The sequence below is a fragment of the Ovis aries genome, chromosome 17, assembly GCF_016772045.2.
Source record: "Ovis aries strain OAR_USU_Benz2616 breed Rambouillet chromosome 17, ARS-UI_Ramb_v3.0, whole genome shotgun sequence".
Classification (NCBI taxonomy): Eukaryota; Metazoa; Chordata; class Mammalia; order Artiodactyla; family Bovidae; genus Ovis; species Ovis aries.
This window is the reverse complement of record NC_056070.1, coordinates 40,270,714-40,288,336: the sequence shown is the minus strand read 5'-3', so window position 1 is coordinate 40,288,336 and position 17,623 is coordinate 40,270,714. Positions and strand designations below refer to the sequence as shown.

The following is a 17,623-nucleotide window of genomic DNA, read 5'->3' as shown; positions in this document are numbered from 1 at the left end:
TGTACGTCAAGACTATATATTGTCACCCTGCTTATTTAACTTCTATGCAGAGTACATCGTGAGAAATGCTGGGCTGGATGAAGCACAAGCTGGAATCAAGATTGCTGGGAGAAATATCAATAACCTCAGATATGCAGATGACACCACCCTTATGGCAGAAAGTGAAGAGGAACTAAAGAGCCTCTTGATGAAAGTGGACGAGGGGAGTGAAAAAGTTGGCTTAAAGCTCAACCTCAACATTCAGAAAACGAAGATCATGGCATCTGGTCCCATCACTTCATGGGAAATAGATGGGGAAACAGTGGAAACAGTGACAGGCTATATTTTGGGGGGCTCCAAAATCACTGCAGATGGTGACTGCAGCCATGAAATTAAAAGACGCTTGCTCCTTGGAAGAAAAGCTATGACCAACCTAGATAGCATATTAAAAAGCAGAGACATTACTTTGTCAACAAAGGTCCATCTAGTCAAGGCTATGGTTTTTCCAGTGGTCATGTGTGGATGTGAGAGTTGACTATAAAGAAAGCTAAGCGCTGAAGAATTGATGCTTTTGAACTGTGGTGTTGGAGAAGACTCTTGAGAGTCCCTTTGACTGCAAGGAGATCCAACCAGTCCATCCTAAAGGAAATCAGTCATTAATATTCATTGGAAGGACTGATGTTGTCCAATACTTTGGCCACCTGATGCGAAGAACTGGCTCATTTGAAAAGACTCTGATGCTGGGAAGCATTGAGGGCAGGAGGATAGGGGACGACAGAGGATGAAATGGTTGGATGGCATCACCGACTCAATGGACACAAGTTTGAGTAAACTCTGGGAGTTGGTGATGGACAGGGAGGCCCGGCATGCTGCAGTCCACGGGGTCACAAAGAGTCGAACACAACTGAGCAACAGAACTGACTGAGTAGATAGTGAAGATTTTCTGTGCTTATTAGGAGTAAAAATTCACAAATGTACAAATAAACCTATAAGACATGAAATAATTAAGAAAAATTAACTCTGTTATTGAGTGAAGTAAGTCAGAAAGAGAAAAGCAAATATCATATACTAACACATATATGTGGAATCTAGAAAAGTAGTATAGATTATCTTATTTGCAAAGCAGAAATAGAGGCATGGACTTAAAGAACAAATATATGGACATCAAAGGGGGAAGGGGTGAATGGAAAGAATTTGGAAATTGGAGTTGAAATATATACACCACTGTGCTGAAGTGACTTAGCACACATACCTGTAGGTACAAAGGAAATCAATCCTGAATATTCATTGGAAGGACTGATGCTGAAGCTCAAGCTTCAGTACTTGGCCATCTGATGTGAGGAGCTGACTCATTAGAAAAGACCCTGATGCTGGGAAAGACGGAAGGCAGGAGAAGAAGGGGATGACAGAGGAAGAGATGGTTGGATGGCATTACCAACTCAATGGACATTAGTCTCAGCAAGCTCCAGGAGATGGTGAAGGACAGGGAAGCCTGGTGTGCTGAAGTCCGTGGCATCACAAAGAGTCGGACACGACTGAGTAATTGAAGAACAATGCAGGTATGAAATAGATAATGAGGTAATGAGAACCTATTGTATTGCACAGGGACCTCTACTCAATTTTCTGTAGTGACCTAAATGGGAAGGAAATCCAAAGAAGAGGGGATATAGGTAAACATACAGCTGATTCACTTTGCTGTACAGCAGAAACTAACCCAACATTGTAAAGCAACTTACTCCAATAAAAAGAATGAACTCTGTTACTAATTTAGGAGGAAAGATTAATTAATTCATGTAAATATACTTACCATGGGCACTGGTATCTGTGGCTTAGTTTGTCAGTAGCAGCTTGACTGAGCTCTCCATACTGTAAAAAGAAGAAAATCAATGTCCCCTGATTCCAAGGTCACTCGGCATGAACATGTCTAAGAGTCTGGGTTCCTAGTCAAAGAGGAGGTCAGGTGGAGCAATTAAACAAGAAATGCTAAATTCATTTGAGGAAAAATGGGCTTTTGATTCTTGAACTGAGAAGAAAAGATAAAAGAAGTAAAATAAATCTGACCCTCTGTGCTTTCCCTGCCCTCTCTATAAAAGGACAGGTGTTGGGTGTACAGAAGAGGGTCATCGGCAATCTCTAAACATCTCATGATTCTATATCTACATGAGCAGGCACTCAAAACCAGGACTTACCATTTATTTTTTGTTTTTCATAGTGGGACCTTCTTGGTTACCAATCTTAAATACTGTACTGTGTACATATCCATCCCAATTCCCTAACAATCCCTTCCTCCCAGCAACTATAACATGACATCATTTAGACTCAGCTTAGCTTTTTTCACATCACCTTACCCTCATGTGAAAAGATGCTCAACAGCAGTAATAATTAGAGAAATGAAAATCCAAACTACAGTGAGGTATCACCTCACACTGGTCAGAATTGTCATCACCAAAAAGTCTACAAATAGTAAATGCTGGAGAAGATGTAGAAAAAAGGTATCTTCCTACGCTGTTGTTTGGAATGTGAAGTGGTGCAGCCGCTATGGAAAACAGTACGGAGGTTCTTTAAAAACATAAACGTACAACTACCATATGATCCAGCAATCTGACTCCTGGGCAGATACCTGAAGGAAATTATGATTTGAAAAGATATGTGCACTTCAATGTTCATTACAGCATAATTTACCATAGACAAGTTATCAGTTCAGTTCAGTCACTCAATTGTGTCCAACTCTTTGCAACCCCATGAATCACAGCACGCCAGGCCTCCCTGTCCATCACCAACTCCCAGAGTTCACTCAAACTCATGTCCATTGAGTGGATGATGCCATCCAGCCATCTCATCCTCTGCTGTCCCCTTCTCCTCCTGCCCCCAATCCCTCCCAGCATCAGAGTCTTTTCCAATGAGTCAACACTTTGCATGAGGTGGCCAAAGTATTGGAGTTTCAGCTTTAGCATCATTCCTTCCAAAAAACACCCAGGACTGATCTCCTTCAGAATGGACTGGATGGATCTCCTTGCAGTCCAAGGAACTCTCAAGAGTCTTCTCCAACACCACAGTTCAAAGGCATCAATTCTTCAGTGCTCAGCTTTCTTCACAGTCCAACTCTCACATCCATACATGACCACTGGAAAAAACATAGCCTTGACTAAATGGACCTCTGATGGCAAAGTAATGTCTCTGCTTTTCAATACGCTATCTTGGTTGGTCATAGCTTTCCTTCCAAGGAGAAAGCGTCTTTTAATTTCATGGCTGCAGTCACCATCTGCAGTGATTTTGGAGCCCCCAAAATAAAGTCTGACACTTTTTCCACTGTTTCCCATCTATTTCCCATGAAGTGATGGGACCAGATGCCATGATCTTCATTTTCTGAATGTTGAGCTTTAAGCCAACTTTTTCACTCCCCTCTTCCACTTTCATCAAGAGGCTCTTTAGTTCCTCTTCACTTTCTGCTATAAGGGTGGTGTCATCTGCATATCTGAGGTGATTGATATTTCTCCCGGCAATCTTGATTCCAGCTTGTGCTTCTTCCAGCCCAGCGTTTCTCATGATGTATTCTGCATAGAAGTTAAATAAGCAGGGAGACAATATACAGCTTTGATGTACTCCTTTTCCTATTTGGAACCAGTCTGTTGTTCCATGTCCAGTTCTAACTGTTGCTTCTTGACCTGCATATAGGTTTCTCAAGAGGCAGGTCCGGTGCTCTGGTATTCCCATCTCTTTCAGAATTTTCCAGTTCATTGTGATCCACACAGTCAAAGGCTTTGGCATAGTCAATAAAGCAGAAATAGGTGTATTTTGGGAACTCTCTTGCTTTTTCGATGATCCAGCAGATGTTGGCAATTTGATCTCTGGTTCCTCTGCCTTTTCTAAAACCAGCTTGAACATCTGGAAGTTCACAGTTCACGTATTGCTGAAACCTGACTTGGAGAATTTTGAGCGTTACTTTTCTAGCCTGTGAGATGAGTGCAATTGTGCAGTAGTTTGAACATTCTTTGGCATTGCCTTTCTTTGGGACTGCAATGAAAACTGACCTTTTCCAGTCCTGTGGCCACTGCTGAGTTTTCCCAATTTGCTGGCATATTGAGTGCGGCACTTTCACAGCATCATCTTTCAGGATTCGAAATAGCTCAACTGGAATTCCATCACCTCCACTAGCTTTGTTCATAGTGATGCTTTCTAAGGCCCACTAGACTTCACATTCCAGGATATCTGACTCTAGGTGAGTGATCACACCATTGTGATTATCTGGGTCATGAAGATCTTTTTTGTATAGTTCTTCTGTGTATTCTTGCCACTTCTTCTTAATTTCTTCTGTTTCTGTTAGGTCCATCATAATGTTAATCTTAGTTAAATCACCTGGTACTCTTTTTTATCTCCCCTGTTTTCTTCCCTTTTCCTCAAGCTTTGGTTTATAATACCTTTCCTGATCAAGGATTGTGTTGGGAAAGCAGATCTATTTAAGTCATTTCTTAGTGATGAGGATCTAAAAACTTAATCACTTCTAGATGTTTAATGTCCATGCGTAAAATAATAAACAAAGGAAGAGACAAAATAAACAAGATTTAAATGCAAGGGTAAGCCACTATTCCAAAAGTTTGAAAAGTGATAATCTGTGTTTAGGACTTCCCTGGTGGCTCAGTGATAAAGAATCCTCTTGTCAATGCAGGAGATGTGGGTTTGATACCAGGTTGGAAAGATGCCCTGGAGAAGGAAATGGCAATCTACTCCAGTATTGTTGCCTGGAAAATCCCATGGACAGAGGAGCCTGGCAAACTACAGGCCATGGGATTGCAAAGAGTCAGACATGACTATTTAGCGACTAAATAACAACAATCTCTCTATAATAGTAAAATTTATGGTTTTCAACTGATTTCTTTTTTAACTTTTTATTTTATATTGAGGTTTAACCAATTAACAATGTTGTGATAGCTTCAGGTGGACAGCAAAGGGACTCAGCCATAAGTACACATGTATCCATTCTCACCCAAACTCCTGAGTCTCAGCTGACTCCTGACACCTATTCCCTCAATATCAATCTTATCAACTGACTTACAAATAATTTTATTATCAATTTATGGGCAAATTTCCCAGGACTGGGATCATCTTTGATCTTTGTTCTCATTTTTAATAACCCAAAGTTTCACTGGTATAATCTGGAAAGATTTTCCTTAGAAACACACAATGCATTCATTAGCCTCTAACCCTACCCCATTTCTCCTATAGTTATCAGCACATAATGTCATAGAAATTTACCTGAAATAAGCTGACCCTTCTCTGTCTTAATGAGATTCATCATGATTTATTTGGACAGTTGTGCTCACTTTGTTATTAAATCTAATGAAATTCAGAATCAAAAAAATCCCCCCCCTTTTTTTTACTGGTCAGTTATTCATAAAAGTGAAGCAGAGACTGATTCAAAAACGAATTCAGCACCTTCATAGAAACAGGTAACAACTGAGTAGTGTATGTGCTATGCTAAGGAGATCAGTAAGAATCTTTGCAGTTATTTTGCATGCTTTCAACTAGCAAAAATAATTATAACTTGAAATTGGATATTCTCTATTAAGCAATCTTTAAATAAGTCTAGGTATTAAGGAAAAAGAAATATCTGCTAATTACATTTAGATACTGTGAGTTAGACACAATTTCTCAAATGAGCTATTAAATTTAAGTGAAATTAATTACAGACATTGGGGTCCATTCTAGTTAATAATGAAAATCACTGCTTAATATTTTTACTTTTAATCACAAACCACCTCTCCTCTAGAAGTGACATAACTGAGGAATCCTCTTACTTTCCTGCCAGGCTTAACTCAGGATGTTTTTCCTAATATAGCCAATTGTGACTTTTCTTACTAGAAAGGACCATTGCCCATCTCGGTAACTAGGAGGACTTTCTCTTCAGTAGGATGAGTACAATGGCCATGCATTTCTGAAACAGCGTAAGCACTAGGGTTTCTCTTGCCATCCTCCTCCTTGGTAACATGGAGCTCTTACATCCAACAGTGGAGTGGAAAATCCCCTAAGCCTACCTTTTCTTATGCTAATGTAATTTTTTTCTTCACTTGCCTCCATTTGCAAAATATTACTGTTAACCCCTTAGCTGCTTTTCTTCCCACAGCCAGGGAGAAGCATTCTCATTGTTGGTGCCTGGTCACCAAATTGCATAATGCTGCCTATTCTCAACTGGAACTATGGAAGGGAGAAAGGGGGCACCAAGCCTTTGTGTGGATAGAGCATTTGAAGCATTCATTTTACATGCAGAGCAGGAGTAGAAACAAAGCAGATCTCCCTGAAGAATGTCAGTGTTTAAGGCATGGAGTCTGTGATGCATTTTTCTTACTAAAAAGCAAAAAGTGAACAACAGTTCAACAGATGCCCATACTTCATTTTATGCCAAAGGATATGGAAGCTTGAGCTGAGGACCAATATGAATTATATCCTGATCTCCCCTTTTTTATTGCACTGTTTTTCAATAACTTGAATTAGTTTATCAAATTTTAACAGACAGACTAAACCTTAAGTTTCCTGTGTTCCTTGACTCTGACCATAGTATGTGTTTTCTGTAGAGGATCCAAATAATGAGAAACGTATTCCATTACGTTTCTAAAGTGTTTATCATAATATAATTTTAAAATTCATGTAGGTAAGAAAACATACTATAGTGAGGCATTAATAATACTAGATCCCACTTCTTTAGACTTATTATACAAGGTACTATGCTAAGTGCTCTACACATTTATCTCACTTAGTCCATTTGACAATACTCTAAGATTATAATAATATTATATAACATTATTTTCCCTGTGGAAGACAGAATTCTAAAGACCTCCAAGATGCTCATTCCCTTATATATACACCTTCTTCCAGATATTCAGCCAAATACTAACCTAGGTACTGCTGTGAAGGGATTTTTAAGGTGTTAATTAAGATTCCAAATCAACTGACTTTGAGAAAGGAAGTTTTTCCTCAGTGGCCCTAACTTTATCATTCAAGCTCTTTAAAGGACCTGGGCACCTCTGGGTAAAAGGGATTTGAAATGTGAGAGGGATTTGGACATGAGGGAGAGTGTCTGTTGCTGGCTTTAAAGATAGAGGGGACCACCGACAAAGGGGTGTGGGCAGCTTCTTGATGTTGAGACTGTTCCCTGCAGCTGCAGAGAGATACGACCTCAGTCCTATAGCCACAAGGAACTGAGATCCACAAATACATGCACTTGGAAGAGCCCCCAAACCTCAGATTCAATCATTGTCACAACTGACACTTTGAAATTCAGCCTAGTGAGTTCTGAGCAGAGAATCAAGCCTAGACTTCCCTGGATTTCTAATCTACTTCTGACCTATGATTTGCTTCTGTGAGCAAATAAATGGTGTTGCTTTAAGATGTTCTTGTTTACTGCAACACTCCAGGCTTCCTTGTCCTTTATTATCTCCTGGAGTTTGCTCAAATTCATGTCCATTGAATCAGTGATGCCATCCAACCATATCATCCTCTACTATCCTCTTCTCCCCCTGCCCTCAGTCTTTCCCAGCATGAGTCAGCTCTTCACATCAGGTGGCCAAAGTACTGGAGCTTCAGCTTCTAATTTAGTGGCAATAGATTACACTCAACAGAAAACTAATGCCATGCTCATTTTATCAATGGGAAAACTGAAACGTAAAGAATAGTAGGCAGATTAGCATGTAAATAGGGGAAATATAAAAAATTCTTCAACTGGCTCTTTTTCCATATTCAGTTTCTCATTAAGACCACACAGATAGATTTGTCTTGAAAAGCATTATAAATGCCAACTGCCTTATTTATCCTCAGAAAGAAGGCATATCTCTGTTGTTTTTTTCTGTACTTCTCCAGGGAGATTAATGTTTTCCTTATCCACGTGATAATTCAAGATACATGAGCACTTCTAGCAACACTAGAACTTATTCTGTTGGAAATTGTTAGGATTTGTGATGAGTAACCAATCATTCTGCAACCAGTCTTTTATCCATAGTTGGTGGATGGTCCCTACCAGGGTCTGAAATATGAGTGGACTCAAATATTCAAGCTACAGGAAGCTACACAGGAGGTTCCCAAGTCTCTGCTTGTGCCCAGGCCACAGTTCCTGAAATATAATTAAGTGCCTGGTTGGTGACTGCTCTCACCCTCAAAGTTTTCTAATGTGTTGGCACTGCTGTTAATTCAAAGGTTAGGAAGTGTGTTCCTCCCAAGTTAATTGTCCAATTAGCTTTACAGTACAGAATTGCACTAGGGGTGGTAACACAGGCATTGTGAACATAACAGTATAACTAAGTTTCAGCAAAGGAAAAAAATAAAATAAAAGCTAAGTAGTCCTTGAATCACTATTGAATAACCTAGGAGGAGAATAATTCTTAAGCTCACGCACACTTAAAAGCTCATTCCACAGCCCCCGTCCCCCACCTCCCTTCTTCAACTTGGTTTGTTATCAAAGACTCTGCATGAAAAAAGAAAGAGATTTCAGTCTCCATTTCCCATCATTTTTTATGATCTTCTAGGCCGTGCTAAGTACCAGGAGGAAGGCTGTGGATGCTGTCAATAGAAAGTCAAGTAAGACAGATCTCACACCTCAAGTTGCTTATAGCCATTTGAGATGTGGCTGGCACTGTGCCCACCAATAGTCACACTAAAAACTTCAACAATGACGACAACACAGAGAAACTTCCTATGAATTCCTCCCCAACTGCAAGAGCCTGTATGGGCCCCAAAGCACTTATTTTCAGTGCCATTTTCTTTGTGTCCAGAGACAGTGGGACCACATACCAGGGGCCTCTCTATTGAATGGGTTGTTTTCAATTTGCTCAATAAAGATTTCTTGAGTCCTGGGAAGAGAATAGCTAGCTCCAGATTGCTATGCATTCTAGGCACTTTTGTCAACACAGCTGACATACTTCAGAAGTGTTACATATGAATAATAGGGAAAACTATAATCCTAAATTTATAATGATATTAGAATTTCTTCCAAACATCTCAAAAAGCCAGGATAAATGCCAGATTCAGAAAACATATGTCCTGGTATTTTAGCCACCTGTGCCTGGGATGTTAGATAAAGCCCAAGTTTCTGAATTCTTGACAGTATATTTAAAGAAGCCTGATTGTGGAGTTAAATGTCAAGTTTACTAGAACCCATTCTAATTTATACATTTTTCTTAGCTTTGTATCTTGTTAGCATCATCAAATAATATTTGTTGAAAACCTATGGAGTATGCTTAATACTAATTTTAAGAAATGCAATTTTTTTAAAAGGTTATATTTTTATTGAAAAGCATACTCAACATGTATGTTAAGCCCTACAGAAGGTGGTAACCACCATGGCACATTTTTAGCCTTCCTTAATTAGAAATAAAATCACTCACTAGACTCTAAATTACTTTGAGTTTATTTCCTTCCTTCCCCCACTTCTTCTCTTTCTCTCCCATCCTTTCTTTTGTTTTCACATCTCCATATCCTAACAAAAGATGTGAGGATCAGGATGTCTGTTTTTTTCCAATTCACCAAAAATCGTCCATAAAGTCACAGCCAGGAGGAAGCCCACACTGACTGGGAAGCCAGTTACCTGGGGTTGGGGAGCCTGGTGATACGTGGACAGGCAGTGCCCAGGTACCAACCTTTTGTCCACAGAACCGCTTTGGATGCAGCACAGAGAGTGCATGTCAGTGATACCTATCTCGCTTTCTGTTTTCATGGTCTGTTCCAGGAAGGAAGCATTGAACTTAAAATTTATTTTCTGGGAGTTCAGATACAATTGATTCCTTCAATCTACTTGAGGAATCGTATAGAAAGCCATGACTTCCCTGGTGGCTCAATGGCAAAGACTCTGCCTGCAATGCAGGAGACACAGGTTCGATTCCTGGGTCAGGAAGATCCCCTGGAGGAGGACACGGCAACCCAATCCAGTATTCTTGCCTGAGAAATCCCACAGACAGGGGAGCCTGGTGGGCTACAATCCATGGGGTTGCAAAGAGTCAGACACGACTTAGCAACTAAACAACAGCAACAATAGGAAGCCAAGTTTTATGAAATGGGGAAATATTAACACCTGTGTATTAGGGCTATGGCAACCCACTCCAATACTCTTGCCTGGAAAATCCCATGGACGGAGGAGCCTGGTAGGCTGCAGTCCATGGGGTCACACAGAGTCGGACATGACTGAAGTGACTTAGCAGCAGCATTAGGAAGTTAATGTTAATATGAGGCTAACCAAAAAGTTAGTTCCTATTTTTCCATAATATCATGTGGAAAACCCAAATGAACTTTCTGGCCAATCCAATATACTGTTTTCCCAAAATATGGAGGGCTATTTGGGCTTTGTAGCCAAGGCTTCTCCTTGCTCACAGATGGTCACTATGAGGCCTTCCCAAGCTAGTGGCTTCCTGTGGTATCAAGAAAGCCACTACTTTACACAGCACTTAAGGATGAAAGGTGCTGATGTAATTATTTTTATATTAAACAACAAACTGTTAGGACTCAAATAACTTGTGAGAACTAAACACACACACCCATCTGGGAAAGAGACAGCAGCCATTCCAAGGCACACCTAATTTTAGAAAAGCTATTTTCTATTTTGCTTTTATAACTTGGTTGAAAAAGGAAGCTTTGTTATCTTTTAAAAGTCTTCTGTGTTGCTAACAACATGAGTGTGAGATCTTAGGAATTTTAATGAGACTGTGATTCACCTAAATGAACCCAAACATAAATGAGAAATTTGTGGTGAAAAACACCCAGAAATTCTGAAATATGTGTGTCTGTGTGAGTCTACATACTGATCAACTCCATACCAACAATACTTCTCTATTTTAGGTTAATTTGAAAAATTTCCAGGACACTGTTGTGTGAAGGTGGGATTTGGAAGAATGCACAGGGTGCGGCTGGAAGGAAGTTTGGGAGGAATCTCATTTCTCTTTTTTCCCAAATTGCCAGAGATAATATTTGATGATATGTTTCAAAACACTGTAAAGAACTTAATACGTAGAAGCTTGAAGATAATAAAATTAAAAATATAGTTACCATTTTAACCTGCAGTCCCACTTCTGGGCATATATCTGGAGAGCACCACAATTTGAAAAGATACAGGGACCCCAGTGTTCATTGCAGCACTATTTGTAATAGTCAAGACATGGAAGCAACCTAAACGTCCATCAACCGAGGAATGGATAAAGAAGTTGTGGTACATATACATGTGATGGAATATTATTCATCCGTTCAAAAGGATCAAATAATACCATTTGCAGCACCATGGATGGACCTAGAGATTATCATCATACTGAGTGAAGTCTGACATAGAAAGACAAATATCATATCATATCATTTATACAACAAGGAATTACTGTACAGCACAGGGACCTATACTCAATATTTTGTATTAACATACAATGAAAAAGAATTTGGGAAAATAGATATATGTACGTATGTATGTATACATACAGTGATTCTGTATGTATAACTGAATCACTTCTGTACACCTCAAACTAACACACTATTATAAATCTACTATACTCCAATAAAAAGTTTTTCAAGATTTAATAAAGGAACAAACAATACAGAAAATAACTATTATTGAGCTCTTTCTTATTATATCAAATAAGTGGGTTATATCTACTACTGATGACTCATTTTGGTATTATGAATGAAGCATCTTGTGTGCAAATGATGCAGAATGGGGTACCAGTAGACACTTGAGGCCCCATGAAGAAAGGAGAGGTGCTTATGAGACAAAAGAGCTGGGACTGACCCGGCCAGACCCTGCCGCATGGAAAAGTGCTCACCCAGCTAGGTGCCTCCCACTGTGGCTCCAGCCCCATGCTCTGACTTCATTTCCCCTCTCACATGCTGGACTCCCACTAAGTCCCTGAACCCACAGCCTAGGCTGGGATCCTGGTTTCATCATTGACCCCCTGTACAGCTTCAGCAAGGGGCCTCAGCTGTCAAGACCTCCATTCCTTCCTGTCTAAGGGAAAAGAATCACAGTACCTTCCTCAAACAGTAAATAGTCAAGAGGAGCTTGTTTTTTAAAAATCTGTTTTACTGGAGTACAGTTTATTTACAATGTTGTGTTAGTTTCTGCTACAAACCAAAGTGATTCAATTATATATATATATATATATATACACATACATATATACATATATATACAATTATATATATACACACACATATATACATATATATATACAATTATATATATATATATACATGTTTACGTATACATGTTCCATGATACATGCTCATATTCTTTTGGTTTTATTCCTATGGCTTATGAGAGAACATTGAACATAGCTTCCTGTGCTATACAGTAAGTTCCTGTTGATCATTTATTTCATATGTAGTTCAGTTCAGTTCAGTTCAGTCGCTCAGTCGTGTCCGACTCTTTGCGACCCCATGAATCGCAGTACGCCGGGCTTCCCTGTCCATCACCAACTCCTGGAGTTCACCCAAACTCATGTCCATCGAGTGGGTGATGCCATCCAGCCATCTCATCCTCTGTTGTCCCCTTCTCCCCCTGCCCCTAATCCCTCCCAGCATCAGAGTCTTTTCCAATGAGTCAACTCTTCACATCAGTTGGGCAAAGTATTGGAGTTCCAGCTTCAGCATCAATCCTTCCAATGAACACCCAGGACTGATCTCCTTCAGAATGGACTGGTTGGATCTCCTTGCAGTCCAAGGGACTCTCAAGAGTCTTCTCCAACACCACAGTTCAAAAGCATCAATTCTTCGGTGCTCAGCTTTCTTCACAGTCCAACAGTCACATCCATGCATAGCCACTGGAAAAACCACAGCCTTGACTAGACGGACCTTTGTTGGCAAAGTAATATCTCTGCTTTTCAATATGCTGTGTAGGTTGGTCATAACTTTCCTCCCAAGGAGTAAGCATCTTTTAATTTCATGGCTGCAATCACCATCTGCAGTGATTTTGGAGCCCCCCAAGATAAAGTCTGACACTGTTTCCACTGTTTCCCATCTATTTCCCATGAAGTGATGGGACCAGATGCCATGATCTTCGTTTTCTGAATGTTGAGCTTTAAGGCAACTTTTTCACTCTCCTCTTTCACTTTCATCAAGAGGCTTTTTAGTTCCTCTTCACTTTCTGCCATAAGGATGGTGTCATCTGCATAGCTGAGGTTACTGATATTTCTCCCGGCAATCTTGATTCCAGCTTGTGCTTCTTCCAGTCCAGCGTTTCTCATGATGTATTCTGCATATAAGTTAAATAAGCAGGGTGACAATATATAGCTTTGATGTACTCCTTTTCCTATTTGGAACCAGTCTGTTGTTCCATGTCCAGTTCTAACTGCTGCTTCCTGATCTGCATACAGGTTTCTCAAGAGGCAGGTCAGGTGCTCTGGTATTCCCATCTTTTGAAGAATTTTCCACAGTTTATTGTGATCCACACAGTCAAAGGCTTTGGCATAGTCAAGAAAGCAGAAATAGATGTTTTTCTGGAACTCTCTTGCTTTTTCGATGATCCAGCGGATGTTGGCAATTTGAACTCTGGTGTCTCTGCCTTTTCTAAAACCAGCTTGAACATCAGGAAGTTCACAGTTCATGTATTGCTGAAGCCTGGCTTGGAGAATTTTGAGCATTACTTTACTAGCGTGTGAGATGAGTGTAATTGTGCAGTAGTTTGAGCATTCTTGTGTCTTTATTAATCCCAAACTCCTAACTTTATCCCTCCCTCCATCCCCTCTCCCTTTGGTGACCATAAATTTGCTTTCTGTGTCTATGACACAGTTTCATAAGTAAGTTTCATAAGTAAGTCAATTCCTGTCATACTTTAGATTCCACTGGTTTTTTTTTTTATTATTAATGGATCTGGTCAGCCAAATTATATGTGCTGTTTATACAAAAATATGGAGACTGGGACTTCCCTGGTAGTCCAGTGGTTAAGAATCCACCTTCCAATTGCAGGTTCAATTCCTTGTTGGGGAACTAAGATCCCGCATGCCTCAGCACAACTAAATCCATGCAGTACAACCAGAGAATCGATACTATATGATGAATTTCTTTTTCCGTCCCGCTTACTCACGCAGTCTGACCATCTCTAGGCCCTTCCATGTTATTGCAAGCGGCACTACTTCACCCCTTTTTATGGCTGAGTAATAATCTGTTGTAGGTATGTACCACATCTTCTTTATCCAGCCATCTGTTGAACATTTCCATTGTTTCCATGTCCTGGCTATTGTAAGCAGTCCCACAATGAACACTGGGGTGCAGGGATCTGTGTGAATTATGTTTTTGTCTGGATGTATGCACAGGAGTGGGATTGCTGAGTCTGTTTTCAGTTTTTTGAGGAAACTCCATACTGTTCTCTACAGTGGGTACAACAGTTTACATCCCCACAAAAACAGCTCTTTTGTGTTTACTTTCTCTAAATAAATTCATGGCGAGAAAAATGTTTCATGAAGAAACCAACCTTGGATCAATTTATTGAATGGCTATCAAGAAGTCTGTTCCCATGTCCATCAAACTCAGAGAAGCCCTCTGTATTCACTCAGGAATTTGGGTCAAACAGGAGGCAGAAATTTCAAAACCTCAAAAAAATGTCCTTTTTATTATCTCACACTGTATCCCATATACATATATTCCTGATGCATCCCCATGGTTCTCTTTCTTACCTTCTACACATCATTCAAGGTGTGACACTGTATGATATATTGGCTGTAATATCTGATATGACTAATTGATTTACTATGGTCATTGGGATTATACCTGAGAAGAGTCCGTCCTCAAGTCCAGTATCACATTGTTTCTGTGGGAAAGCCAAGTGTCTTAAATTATCTAGCCATGAGGTCAGATGCAGGAGCAGAAAAGGGACACGACAAGACCTGGATTAATGAAAGCCCATGGGTGGGACACATGCCCACCTATGGACCACTTAGAGAAGCTCCTCAGTTTGAAACCAAAGATTTCAATAGTCTCCATATATTTTAAAAAATATTTATGTATTTACTTGTTTATTTAGTTACTTTTGGCTGCTTTGTATCTTTGTTGTGGTGCATAGGCTTCTCCCTAGTTGTGCTGCAAGGGTTTAGTTGCACCGAGGCAGGTGGAATCTTAGTTCCCCAACCAGGGATTGAACCTGCATCTCCTGGAATTGGAATGCAGATTCTTAACCACTGGACTACCAGGGAAGTCCTGGTCTCCATATATCATTGTATAAACAACACATATAGTTTGTCAGAGACCAGATCCATTAAAAAAACAAAAATGTACTGCTCTTAAATCTATGAAAATAACAAAAGCAGTGATCTTCACTGGTTTATTACACATGTATCATCATTGCATTGTGGCCCCCCACCAGAGTAAGAAATAGCTAAACACATGAAGACCCAGAAAAGAGACCTGATGTTGTGATTTTTACTGACCTCTGAGAATGTGGGGAAATATTTCAGGTGTCACTCAACCTGGAAGTTATCTTTCTACCCAAATCCAGATGACCTACAACCCCTTTCCAGTGCCTCCAAAGAGGAGAGACCATGACCGGGCAGGAAGCAGCTGCCCCAGGCATGTCACCAAGTCTACTGCAGGTGCCCGAGCTTTCTTAGCAGCCGGTCTTACAGGAACCTGGAGCAGTGAATTAGGAAGAGCAGCTGTTCAGGCTATAAAAACCCACTAGATGAAAGTTTGTGATTAAAATCCAGGTTCTGAGCTATTGCAGTGGGAGCCACTGAAGAGTCTCTGCAATCAGAAACAGAGCGCCACCTTGGTGGGACTCGTATAGATGCAGATGGTAGGGGGTGGGATCGAAGACCACCCAGGACAGGCAGCCAGAGAGGGAAAAGGGCATGGATGGAGACGCTGCCCTGTGTTACATCGCGTGAAGGAATGGTCCAGCTCCTAGGCGAGGAGACCGAATTCACGGCACAGGCACTCACATTTTACTTGTGATTAGGGACTCATTTCTAGGCTTAGTGGATGAGTGTGTATAAGCTCAAATGTCACTTTCTTCTCATTGCTTGGAAGAGGCACCCTGGGGACTTGCGAGGATAAGGAGTCCGAATCTGGGGCTGTCCTGGATATAGAGGAAGGGGGGAATGGAGCCAGGCCCTGGGTATGGGGTTGGCCAGGGGGTTGAGGGGGAATGAACAAACTTGGTAACAAATCCTAGGCCTTAACTGGTAGGTAAATCGTATGTGGATCTTGACCTGTGCTGCTGCTGCTGCTAAGTAGCTTCAGTCGTGTCCGACTCTGTGCGACCCCATAGACGGCAGCCCACCAGGCTCCTCCATCCATGGGATTCTCCAGGCAAGAACACTGGAGTGGGTTGCCATTTCCTTCTCCAATGCATGAAAGTGAGAAGTGAAAGTGAAGTCACTCAGTCATGTCCGACTCTTCGCGACACCATGGACTGCAGCCCACCAGGCTCCTCCGTCCATGGGATTCTCCAGGCAAGAGTACAGTATGTACAGTCATTCTCAGTGCATCCTTTTGCTCTCATGATAAAGTTTTAAGTCCAAGGAATTCTTTAACCCTGGTGGTCCAGTGGTTAAGACTCCATGCTTCCAATGCAGGGGGTATGGGTTCAATCCCTTATCAGGGAAATAGATCCCACATGCCACAGAGTACAACACACACACACAAAAATCAAACTTAAGACAGATACATCTTTGAAAATATTTACTGTCAAATGCTGGGGCACAGCTGACAAGCCGTCACAGCCTGTGCCAAACAAGGACAGCTTCCACGTGAGCCCTAGGTGGGGAGCGCTCTGTCTGGTTCACACGCAGTCCCACCAGGTTATGAGAACCACACAACCAAGCAGGGCTGAGAATTAGAACCATCTGTGACGTTTCATCCAAAGAAACGGAATAAATCCCTTCCTGGAAGGCTAAGCTGTGGCTGACATGGGTCTTGGATTCACAGCCCCACATACTCAAGACAGGCACAACTTGAGGGCTGTGCACAAAAGCTGCGCATCACCTGAGAAAAGCCACAACGCCACCCAAGTTCTGGACTCTGCGAATAGGCTGCCTTGCTCTTGGTGCATTCTCTTCTCACTAGTGATCTCTTTTGATATTGAACCAAGTTTCTGATCTTCATCTTCATTGCCTGAGTGGAACAGGGTGCAGTTTAGGAGCCTGAGCCCTTTTTCTGTGTCACTGGCACTGGCTGACATCAAATACAAAACCATAGTCCTAACTACTGACATCGGGGTGTTAACCTCTTGCTGGGCACTGTGCTGAGTATGTTCCTTGTGTCCTTTATAACTCACAACACAACAAGAATGATACCTAGAGAGTCTTTTTTTTTTTTTGCAGAAGAAGAGTTGAGGTTTTTATTGTAATTACATGGAAATTATTTTTATCCATCTGATAAATTTGATATAGAATGTTTATGATTCAGTCTTTATGATATTGAACCTTTCAATTCACAAACACAATATATCTCTCCACTTGTTTACATCCTGTTTCAATAGTTTTATTATTTTTCTCCATGTATAGAACACCTTTCTTTTTATTGATGTATAGTTGATTTACAAGGTTGTACCAGAACATCTTTTTTTTTAAGATCTATTCCTACATACTTAATATTTGCTGATGATATTGTAAGTAGTACCCTGTTTTGCTGCATTTTCTGTTTGTTTCTGGTATATAAAAATAAAATTGATTTTTACACCTGGATTTTGTGTCCT

General features: G+C 40.7%; 1 protein-coding gene across 1 annotated transcript in view; it reads right to left on the bottom strand.

Moving 5' to 3' along the window:
* SPMIP2 (sperm microtubule inner protein 2) overlaps positions 1-17,623 on the bottom strand; it is a 119,707-nt gene that overhangs the window by 46,707 nt on the left and 55,377 nt on the right. Inside the window, exon 3 of the mRNA XM_060400904.1 lies at positions 1,787-1,845. Within this exon, the coding sequence (XP_060256887.1) occupies positions 1,787-1,845 (59 nt within the window). The remainder of the gene's footprint in view (positions 1-1,786; positions 1,846-17,623) is intronic.